The 12155-nt window shown below is 40.8% G+C and overlaps 1 protein-coding gene across 1 annotated transcript in view; it reads right to left on the bottom strand.

Annotated features, from left to right (window-relative positions):
- The window catches only part of dnah10 (dynein axonemal heavy chain 10), a 109071-nt gene that overhangs the window by 21580 nt on the left and 75336 nt on the right, over positions 1–12155 (bottom strand). The window contains 8 exon segments of the mRNA XM_036598948.1: positions 2031–2310; positions 3719–3866; positions 5642–5863; positions 7293–7510; positions 8165–8301; positions 9389–9570; positions 10709–10883; positions 11319–11480. Coding sequence (XP_036454841.1) covers positions 2031–2310; positions 3719–3866; positions 5642–5863; positions 7293–7510; positions 8165–8301; positions 9389–9570; positions 10709–10883; positions 11319–11480 — 1524 coding nt within the window.

The following is a 12155-nucleotide window of genomic DNA, read 5'->3' on the forward strand; positions in this document are numbered from 1 at the left end:
TAACCCATTTTCAGTGTCTTCACTCTGTTCACCCCCCACACATTTATACCACACATGTGGTGTTGGGCTGAACCTGCGGGGAGTAAAAGTGTGGAGGTGCTGTGTCCTTCACTCTGTTCTCCTCCTACATGGCCTGCTGTTAGTGTGTGTGTGTGTGTGTGTGGGGTGGACAACATGGACAGGCTGCTGACTGGCTACAGCTGCTAAAGGAGAACCCTACGCTGGACACTTGTGATATTTTAAACATCTGGGATTTTTACATAAACTGTTATGGCTGTATTGATTTAAAACATACAATAATGTGGTGGGACAAACAGACCACTGAGTAACAAACACATCAACACCACACAAGGGTTAAATGCAACAGCAGAATAACAGTAACCACTCGCAACTTCTAAGGCTGGCTTTACTCAGGGAAACATTTAAGGAAACTTTAGTTGACTGAAACCAGGGATGGGCAATTTGACGATATTTTATTGTCATATGCTTTTCTGAGCATATTGTGGATACCATCAATATTCACTTAAGGAACACTGTCCAACTGCATGTTTCAGTACAAAGTGAGCATAATTAGACCTGTTTAAGTGGATTTGGATTGAAAAACACCGAATAAAAGTCACTGTAGTTGTAGGTTTATTATTATTATTATAGTATTTTTATATGTGGCACTACAGGTTCTATTTTGTATGTTCCAACATATTAAATCTCAGAAAAATTAAATATCTTTTTTTTTTTTAATTTTACCCCGATTTTCTCCCCAATTTAGTCGTAGCCAATTCCACCCCGCTAGTTAGGACTCCCCCAATCACACGATGCTATCAAAGCTAGGAGGGCGAAGGCTAACACAGGCTTCCTCCGAGAACTGTGAAGCCAGCCACCGCTTTCTTTTTCAGCTGCTGCTCACGCAACGTCACTGGACAGCTGAATGCGCTCGGAGGAAAGCGCCAACCGCCAGATCTGTTACGTCAGCTAACAGACGCCTGCGCTGACTAGCATCGCGCTGAGTGAGTGATGGGGGGAGAAGGGCAGCCATCCCACCCACCCAGAGAGAGCGAGGCCAATTGTGCTCTCTCGGACTCCTGGCTACGGATGGCTGTAGCATCACCAGGGATTGAACTCGCGATCTCCTGATGAGAGGGCCAACGCTTAGACGGTTGCGCCACTTGGGAGCCCAAAACTAAATATCTTGATACTTGAAGTATCATGATATATTAGTTTTGCCATATTGCCCACTCTTAATTGAAACCTACATTAAACCTACACTTGAGTTGCATAATGTAAAGCATCTTGCAACTCATTTGAAACTCAGCCGCAACAGCTGCAAGTTTTCATGAAACAGCCGATCAAAAAGCCAATAATGCATCATGTAATCACGTCAAACAACATACCCTCAAACAAGTGACTTCACTGGATGTCATGAAAACAAACATAAGTTTCTTGAAGCCAATGTTTCTGTAACCAGCTGCGTTAACTAGCCAGCTAACGCTAACAGCTGTTTAAACGTCTGTTTATGCCATTGTTAATTCTTCTTTAGCTGCTGTTTTCATGATCCAGGTAGCCAGATGCACCTTCTCCTCTCTTGATGTTCCCTAATTTCAGATTCATTTGGGATCCAAAGGGTGAAAATTACTACAGAAAAGGAGATTCGAACTGAGAAGTGATGAACATGCTGTGCTTTTAGGACAGGATGAGAAAATGCCACAAATGTGTAAAGTACACCTCACAGATGACATTATAGATAAAAAATACAAGCTGCTCTATCTATGGAGTCTTTTAACGTGTTGCATGCAACTTTGTTTTTTGCATTGCATGGAAATTGTGTTGCAGGCAACTCAAAACATGCAACTACATGAAAGTTTCAGTGTGTAAAGCTAGCCTAACAGGTACTGTTACACAGGTGTACAGTAAATTTCCATTACACCAAAGATCCAGCTTGACTTACTGACAGGCAGCATTAAGTTCAGGACCATTTTCACATCAAAACAAAGACCAACGCACTGCAAGAGCACCACAGTCATTCTGTTCCTCACCAGTATAGTTGATGACCATGGCTTTGCCAAACACAGCAGGTGAGTATTTGGGGTTGGCCAGTTTGGTGTTGAGGTACAGTTTGAAGTTTGGATCGTAGTCCACCTCCTTGTCGCCGAGCACGATGACCTGGCGACCCTCAGCCCCTTTAACGTTCTTCTCCAGGACGTTATCGATGACCGGGTCTATGTACTCATCCACGTCTTGGAAGAGGAAAGGGAAGCCATATTTGATGGCCATCTCCAGCTGCTTCAGGAAGTCTGGATCATTGAATGAGGAGATCTGTAAACATAAATACAGGCCATTGATTACACTTAATAACTTCATAACTATTTTGCAGATCTTTTATTTTTTAAAAGCTTTCATATTAACTCTTAGAAGTCTAATTATTACTTGCTACAAATTATTATTTGTTATACTATTTAAACTACACACATTATAATACGAATTATATTTACATTTCATTCATATTCCTTTTGACTTTTGCTTTGATGTCAGTCCTTCAAAACTGTATACATAATAATTTTTCCTCTACTACTTATAAACACCAGTGTGGTATGAATTAAAAGTTTAGAATCTGCACTTTTTATACAATTTCTCTGCTTATTTCAATGAGCTACGAGTCAGAAATGAACAATATAAAACTACAGCATGCTTTTGTTATCACTGGTGAGTTCTAAAGAGTTAAAAGATAAAAGATAAAAGGCCGCTGATACTTCTGAGTTCAGTTCTTTCAATAATATGTTGTCCCTGCTCTAGAGCAAAGCACATCTCTGTAATCTATCTGCAAAATACAGCACAGCAAGGCTGGCTACATGGTTACAAGGTGAAACTTTCATAAATGTTTTAAGTTGCATGCAGCATAATTTCCATGCAACTTGACAGTTATACAAAATAATTTTATCTCATTGTATCTTTTTTGCTACAGAAAGTCATCAGAGACGTGTCATTTATATTTGCATATTTGTAGCATTTTTTTGGCTTTGTATAATCTGTCTATCTATCTATCTATCTATCTACCTATCTATCTATCTATCTATCTATCTATCTATCAGTGGTTCTTTACAATATATTTGACGTCTTTAATCTGAACTGTATATGTTAAGCCTCATCCTGTCCTAATACACTGTTAAGTTCATCTTAGTTTTCTCTCTTTCATTTTTTTATCCTATTCATCCCAAAAGAAATCTGCACTATGTGTAAAATTAGGGGGCATCAACAGAGGAGAAAACAAAAAGAGGTCAATCACAGATACACAGATCACCATAACCGCAGGGTAACAAAGAACACTAAACGCCCAAGCTGTGAGATTAGCTGGCTAGTTAAACCAGATTAGCTTTTGGAAACAAAGCTGACTAACCATCCAATAAACCATCTTCTGTTTTATTTTCTTGCCTATTGATCCAGTGAAATCAGCTGTTTGAAATTATGCCGTTTTACGTGATCATGTAATGCATTATCAGCGTTTTTGATAAATTTTAATAAAGTTCCATTAAATTAGAGGCTTTTTGTGGCTGATATTTCAAAAAAGTTGCAAGTCAGTTGCAGGACATTTTACATTATGCAACTCAAATGAAATTTAGTTTCATGTTAGTGTCAAGCAACTAATGTTGCATGAAAGTTTCACAGTGTAAAGCCAACATAACACAAATGCTACCGCATGGCAGCAAATTTAATAGTGTTTTCAGACTTTGAGGTTGTTCTTCTCCTCCTTCTTCTTGATCCAGTTGAGGGCTTGCTGCTGGGGGTCGATGCACAATGGGAACCGGCTGGCTCTGGTGGTCAGGATGCCGTTCTGCACCGACAGCTCATCAGGGGGGAGACCCTCTGACCCCCATCTATGGCAAGACATACATGTTGGATATTTAGATCACATGCACACTTGCACACCTTTATGCGACGCATCGTGCCTAGACCCAAAGCTGTGCGACTTCTCTAAATTTACAGTTACTTTGAAATGGATATTAATCTTTAATTGCTGAATGTGTCGGGCAGAGCAGGGCACAACCTAAAGTGGGGCAATATGTAACATGCCTTTCTATGTAGTTTCAAGAGGAACATGCTTCTGGTCATCTTCTTACACACTGACCATCTAATTAAGTACACCTACCTTGTTTCTACGCTCATTGTCCATTTTATCAGCTCCACTGACCATATAGGAGCACTTTGTAGTTCTACAGTTACAGACTGTAGTCCATATGTCTCTCTGCATACTTTGTTACCCTGTTCTTCAATGGTCAGGACCCTCACAGAGCAGGTACTATTTGGGTGGTGGGTCATTCTCAGCACTGCAGTAACACTGACGTGGTGGTGGTGTGTTAGCGTGTGTTGTGCTGGTACGAGTGGATCAGACACAGCAGTGCCGCTTTTCAGAGTTTTTAAACACTGTGTCCACTCACTGTCCACTCTATTAGACACTCCTACCTTGTTGGTCCATCCTGTAGATGTAAAGCCAGAGACGATAGCTCATCTGCTGCTGCACATTTTGGACTATTCTCAGTCCAGCAGCCTATTTCTGTCTCACCAGCACAACAAACGCTAACACAAAGGTACTTAAGTCACAGACTTCACTCCTGTATTATTTCAGTCTCACTCTTGGTGGCTGTAATGTAGCATCATTTTGAAGCATATATAGAAATCACAGTGAGAGCTATCCAGGCTAAAGTACAACCTCTACACAGGGGGTTAGTTTAACACACTGTTAAAACTAAGACCCCCGAAGTAAACAACAAAACATCCATATACAAAATGTATTACAGATGCCATGTTTCTAAAATAAATTTCAGTTTTATCATGCGGATATTTTGATATCTGCTGTTCTACTTGGTGGTTAAAAATAAATGTGCCGGTGTTTGACACATCTTCTTTTCACTAATCATATGTATTTTGTTGAATAAATACATATATACACCGATCAGGCATAACATTATGGCCATGTTCTTGTTTCTACGCTCATTGTCCATTTTATCAGCTCCACTTACTATATAGGTGCACTTTGTAGTTCTACAGTTACAGACTGTAGTCCATCTGTTTCTCTGCATACTTTGTTAGCCCCCTTTTACCCTGTTCTTCAGTGGTCAGGACCCCCATGGACCCTCACAGAGCAGGTACTATTTGGGTGGTGGATCATTCTCAGCACTGCAGTAACACTGACGTGGTGGTGGTGTGTTAGTGTGTGTTGCGCTGGTCCGAGTGGATCAGACACAGCAGTGCTGCTGGACTTTTTAAACACCTCAGTGTCACTGCTGGACTGAGAATAGTCCACCAAGCAAAAATATCCAGCCAACAGCGTCCTGTGGGCAGCGTCCTGTGACCACTGATGAAGGACTAGAGGATGACCAACACAAACTGTGCAGCAGCAGATGAGCTATCGTCTCTGACTTTACATCTACAAGGTGGACTGACAAGGTAGGAGTGTCTAATAGAGTGGACAGTGAGTGGACACTGTGTTTAAAAACTCCAGCAGCACTGCTGTGTCTGATCCACTCAGACCAGCGCAACATACACTAACACACCACCACCACCTCAGTGTCACTGTAATAATAATTTACTTATTTACATACACACTCATATATATATATATATATATGGACAGTTGAAAATGCTCTCGTACCTGCTGACTTCCACCTCGTCGGTGAGCAGGCTCTCTAAGCGGAAGGGCCGGCTGAGGGGGATTCCTCTCTCCATCACATCTTTCTGCCACACCTCGTACACCATCTCGTTGCGGAAGTCCCAGCTGAAGGCTCCCTCGTAGCTCAGGAAGGCGGCGCAGATCAGGCAATCTCCCAGCAGACGCACGCGCCTCTTCTTCAGCTCCTCAAGGTCCTCTGTCCAGCTGCAGTAAAGAGAATGACCTTCCTTCACTATGAGAACACAATCTGATCCAGGATTAATACCAGTCCTGGACAGATGCATCACTACACCTTAGCCCAATTAACATAGCACTAAACTTAAGGTGGCACTGAACTTAAGGTGGAACTGCAATTAACATAGCACTAAATTTAAGATGGCACAGAATTTTAGGTAGCACTAAAATTAAGGTGGCACAGAATTTTAGGTGGAACTAATTTTAAGGTGGCACTGAATTTAAGGTGGAACTGCAATTAACAGTGCAATAAATTTAAGGTGGCACAGAGTTTAAGGTGGAACTCCATTTTAAGGTAGCACTGAAATTAAGGTGGCACGGAATTTAAGGTGGAACTACATTTAAGGTGGCACTGAACTTAGGATGGAACTGCAATTAACAATGCACTAAATTTAAGGGGCACAGTATTTAAGGTGGAACTCCTTTTAGGGTAGCAATAAAAATTAAGGTGGCACAGAATTTAAGGAGGAACTCCGTTAAAGGAGGCACTGAAATTAAGACACCTGATTTAACTCCTTAGCTATTATTCAAGGATTTCATGAGCTGAATCAGGATGTTGGAGCAGGAAATAGACGCACAGAGCTGATGTACTGTACTAGTATTAGCACCAATACAAACCTTATTAACCCGAAATAAACTGAGTGTCTTGCAGGCAATGCAACTCATTGAAATCTGCCAAGGATTTAAGGTGTGTGCATGTTCATGTTGGCCGCAGTGAAACGTATCGGTGTGCAGAATCAGAGCTTTCTGTACACTACCATGTTTCTATCACTGTACAAAAAACAAACAAGGCTTTCTGTATTGTTGGATGCACATTATTTTTTTATATTCCTAATCATGTTTTTGCTTCCTATTCGTATTTTTATGACTTAAACTGTGACAGAAGTAAAAATCTGATTTTTCTGCTTTTTTTTAATCCCATTTTTACATATCATATTATAAATCATGGTATTAATGGAGCATATTAAGAGGCAGAAATAGCCATGTTTTTGCATTGGCCTTGTTCAGATGTCAGTCAGATGTGACCAATCCAAATTTTATACTGTGTCTTTGTCAGTGACATTATAAATTGTAATATTGCGATTTTATAAACCTTCTAAGACAGCATAATTTAAACATTTGTACAATCCTAAAAAGAATTTCGCTGTAGACCATCTCCACTATGATTCAGTGACCTCTATTGTGTATTTATGTTTCTGTACTTATGCTCATATTTTTATGTGCTAGTACGAAACACAAATGACTCGAACTGTGCAGTGGCTCTCTGTGGGTGAGAATGGAGATCTACTAGCTGTATGGTTTATTTACAGTCCTAATCAAGCACATCTGATCTTGTTAATGCTCCAAAATGAAAGCCTTTAAACACATCTGAACATCAGAATCAGCTGAATTAGCTGACCGTTCATTCTCTGATCCGAGGCCTGAGATGAGTTTGTCCGCAGCGATGAGTCTGCGCTCCATGAGCTCGGCCTCCTCCTGCAGCAGCTGCTTCTCGCCCATAGCGGCACTGTACTTGTCCCCCAGAGCTCCCAGCTCCTTCTGGATGGCCCCCAGCTCGCTCTGGATCCGCTCCAGCTCACGCTTGCTCTGGAAGAAGTTCTTCTCCAGCTTGGCCACCTGGAAAATGGCAAAAGTTACAATAACTGCTGCGGCAAGTGTGAGAACCCTGTGAATTCTGTCATTAAGGCTAACTCCTCGGTAAAGAAGCGTGAACCCTGTGAATTCTGTCATTAAGGCTAACTCCTCGGTAAAGAAGCGTGAACCCTGTGAATTCTGTTATTAAGGCTAACTCCTCAGTAAATAGACGTGAACCCTGTGAAGAGGGGGGCTCTGTGAGGATCCATGGGGGTCCTGACCACTGAAGAACAGGGTAAAAGGGGCTAACAAAGTACACAGAGAAACAGATGGACTACAGTCTGTAACTGTAGAACTACAAAGTGCACCTATATAGTAAGTGGAGCTGATAAAATGGACAATGAGCGTAGAAACAAGGAGGTGGTCATAATGTTATGCCTGATCTGTGTATATTTATTTATTGTTATGAATGGCTCTAGATAAGAGTGTCTGCTTAATAATATAGAATATTTAAAAATATGAAATGTAAAAATATTTTCTGAAATTTTGCCATAGCTATGTAAAATGAATCCAGCATCCATCTTTAGAGTTCTCACCTGGTTTACACTCACTGCACTTCATATACGGATTATAGTGTAAAAATGCAAAAAAACCCACAACTATCGGTTTCTATTAAAGCAGCAGAAAGTCTCAAACCTTCTCTCTCTTGGGTTTAATCTCTCTGGCCACATCGCAGTAGCCCATTACAGCCTCCACAAATTTCAGCATGCCAGAGCCAGCTTTACTGATAGCCTGCATCTCCTCAAACGTTGTGTTCAGGTTCTTCAGGAAGCCTGGAGAGAAGAGAAGACAAAGGCACTAGTACTGCAGGCACAGAGGGCTCTCTCATCTGCTCCTCAGCCTTCAAGTATTCTTGTGTACAAAATTTAGTTTATATTTTGAGCATTAATATTTAATTTTTTATCATTATTGTTAATATTATTGATGATATTGATGATACTTTTGGTGATTTAATCTTAGATTAACCATTTTCAAGGTTGTTAAAACCATGCTCAAATTCACATACAACCACATTTGTACGGAGCCCCGGAGGGGACAGAGGTAAAAAAAAATAATAATTTGAATGAACATTTTGCTGTTCGTACGCCCCTTTTTTTTATTCGTGGTCAAGATTTATTAATTTGTTCCCACAATTAACAGCTTGTTCTCTCGTTTTCTTTACTTCGTGGGTGGTGGGTAGTCAGAGTTTATTGTCTTCATTTCTCCACCAAACTGCAGCTGCTCTGATGAATCTGTGGGCCGTTCGCTGTAAAGAGGAGCTACAGTTTCCTCATGATGCCCCCAAATCAAAAACAAACCTAATGAGCATCTCTGTCCATTATCTCATCAATCTAACACATCAAAACCCATCAGACAGTGTTAGGGAGGATAATTAACATGGACTGTATCTACTACATTTATTTTGTTTGCACACAAATAAAAAACAAAAAAACATGCATTCAATTAAAAAGAAAACTTGCCCCCTATGAAAAGAAAACGAAGAAAATTGCAATCACAAATTAAAAAAACGTTCCCACGAAGTAAAGAAATCGTGCGCACAATTAAAAGATAACGAGAGAATGAATTGTTAATCGTGAGAATAAATTAAAAAATCATGACCACGAATAACAGAAAACGTGTATGAACTGCAAAATCAACTCAAATTAATTATCTTTTTCCTCCGTACATTTGAGTTTGTGTCATACAGACACAGATACATCAAAGGTGAAACTAATGAACTGTGAAATCTGTACACCACCATTTAATGATCAGATTTGACTATATAATGCTTTAATGAATAAACACCATTTAAACACTATTGAACTCAAAAAGCAAAACAAGGGATTAACAACTGTGACTGTTTATCACAGCGCATCTCACCTCGGACGGTCTTAACCTGGCCACCACTAATGGAGTCGCAGTCCATTTCCATGAGGGAGCGCAAGAAATTGGCCTCCGACATCATGCCCTTGGCTGTCTTCCAGCTGATCTCCTTATAGCCGCGCATGACCAGGATACACTCACACACCACCTGTACCTGCTTGGGTGGCTTGGCGAAGGATCTGCACACCATGGGGGTTAAATAGTTAAACAAACAACAATAACAACAAAACAATTCTGCATGAAGATAGCTTTGATTTTTATACTTTGATAGCTGGCATTCAATCACACACTGAATAAGGGCAAATATACAATATTATAGTTTACAGTTTTGTAAATGAATGTTTTAAAACCCAGTTAATTAATGATGGCACCTACCCCCTGTGTAGGTTTTGTGCTGACCCAACTAATACTTAAGCAATAGAACACAAGAGGGAGTGTGTTATCGCAAAATAACATCACGGCTGTGATTCGGTCGCCGTAGATCATCACAGCCGTGATGTTATTGGCGATAACACACTCCCTTTTGTGTTCTATTGCTTTAATACAACAGTTAAATAAATAAAGCAATAAATTAATAAACTGGGCCGTGAACGCGGCGTTTAATATGTTTTAATGTTCTCAGTTCCTTCACCAAATTATAGTTCCTTAACAAGCAGCTCCGCCCACTCGCTGCTCAGTCTGCTGTAAGCCTCGCCTTTTGAAGTTCAGACTGAGCCATAAAACTGCTGCAATATCAAGTTCAGCTCAGTTTTGTCAGTTTTTGCCAGATCAATATTAATGTTGTTTTGTTCCAGCCAGTCTGTAAAGCATCTTACAGCCCGTTTAGTTTGGCGAATGGTGTTCATTTCTGGCTGATTCCAGGTTGTTTAGCTGTTCTTCTGTCACAGCTGTCGACTGAAAAGCTGCTCAGTGGTGACGACAGTTTGGGAATTTAGTGTCGTCTCATCTTCAGAGTCTGACCAAATCAGCTGTCGGTCAAATGTGATCTTAAAAGTGTCCATTTTCTGTTTGTGGCAAAGTAAGAAGTAAAAACTTTCAAATGACTTGAGCGTCTCCTACAGCTGTCAAAGTCGTTGCTTAGCAACAGCATCTCAGCGGAGTGATATAGTGATTGTGAAAAAAATATGATGTTATGGTGAAATAACAGCACAGTTAGAACGCCTCTCAGCCAATCAGCTTGCGTGGCCGGAACTAACTGTTGTATAATGTACCACGTATTATTACTACCTTATGCTGGATTAACACATTACTAACTTTGCACTGATTCAAAACTAATACACATTTAGTTAACACTCTGTTTGGTTTACTCAGGCCTACCTGATCTCAGTTACGTCAGACTTGTCCAGGTCCTGCAGGGCGATGCGAGCCGCCTCCAAAGCAGGCAGGGCCTCAGCCAGGGAGCTCTCAGCATCCTTCTTCTCCACTGCAATCACTTTATTCTGCTCTTCAATCTCTTTAGCTTTTTCTTCCGCTAGTGTTTTCTTCTCCTCAGCTTCAAGAGGAAAACAGAGTAATCAATGTCAGATTCATACTGGATTAAAATCGCTCCACAATTATGACCGTCAGACTGTAAAACTACACACACTGCAGATTCATACTGGATTAAAATCACTCCACAATAATTACCATCAGACTGTAAAACTACACACACTGCAGATTCATACTGGATTAAAATCAGTCACAATTATTATCGACTGTTAAAACCACGGGATTAGAATCATAAACAGTATGACAGAAATCATGAATGTAATGTAAACTTAAATTACAACCCAGGCAAAAGCAATCCAGCTCCAACAGGCCTTTACGTTAGAAATGAGAATACATTTCTGATTAGGTCTACAGCCGAATCAAACATATGAAGACAAAAAGGTGCTTGTGACCATCTGAGTGCAGTTGCTCTGCTGACACAGTAAGTATGCATACTGACCAACAGCTGTGTTTGTGGAGATCTCCTGCAGTAGACTCTCACAAGCTGAGGACTTCTCTGCCAAAACCACTTTCTGCTCTGCCAGTTTAGTGTTGAGCTCAGCGAGCTGTACGCTGGCCTCCTTCAGCTTATCCAAACCTCCCTCCAAACGTTTACACTGAGCTAGAACACACAAAGACCAGACAGTTTAAACACACACAGACACACAGTTACACTGAGGAAAATAATGTGCTGAATTTACTTGATTCAAATGTGTACCATCACATAAATTACACTACATCAACACAATTACTGCCAAAATTAAGTCAAATTACAGACAGTACAGATGATGTGATATATTTCATACACCGACCAGGCATAACATTATGACCACCTCCTTGTTTCTACGCTCATTGTCCATTTTATCAGCTCCACTTACTATATAGGTGCACTTTGTAGTTCTACAGTTACAGACTGTAGTCCATCTGTTTCTCTGCATACTTTGTTAGCCCCCTTTTACCCTGTTCTTCAGTGGTCAGGACCCCCATGGACCCTCACAGAGCAGGTACTATTTGGGTGGTGGATCATTCTCAGCACTGCAGTAACACTGACGTGGTGGTGGTGTGTTAGTGTGTGTTGCGCTGGTCTGAGTGGATCAGACACAGCAGTGCTGCTGGAGTTTTTAAACACCTCAGTGTCACTGCTGGACTGAGAATAGTCCACCACCCAAATATCCAGCCAACAGCGTCCTGTGGGCGGCATCCTGTGACCACTGATGAAGGACTAGAGGATGACCAACACAAACTGTGCAGCAGCAGATGAGCTATCGTCTCTGACTTTACATCTACAAGGTGGACT

Source organism: Colossoma macropomum, unplaced genomic scaffold (assembly GCF_904425465.1).
Source record: "Colossoma macropomum unplaced genomic scaffold, Colossoma_macropomum, whole genome shotgun sequence".
Lineage (NCBI taxonomy): Eukaryota > Metazoa > Chordata > Actinopteri > Characiformes > Serrasalmidae > Colossoma > Colossoma macropomum.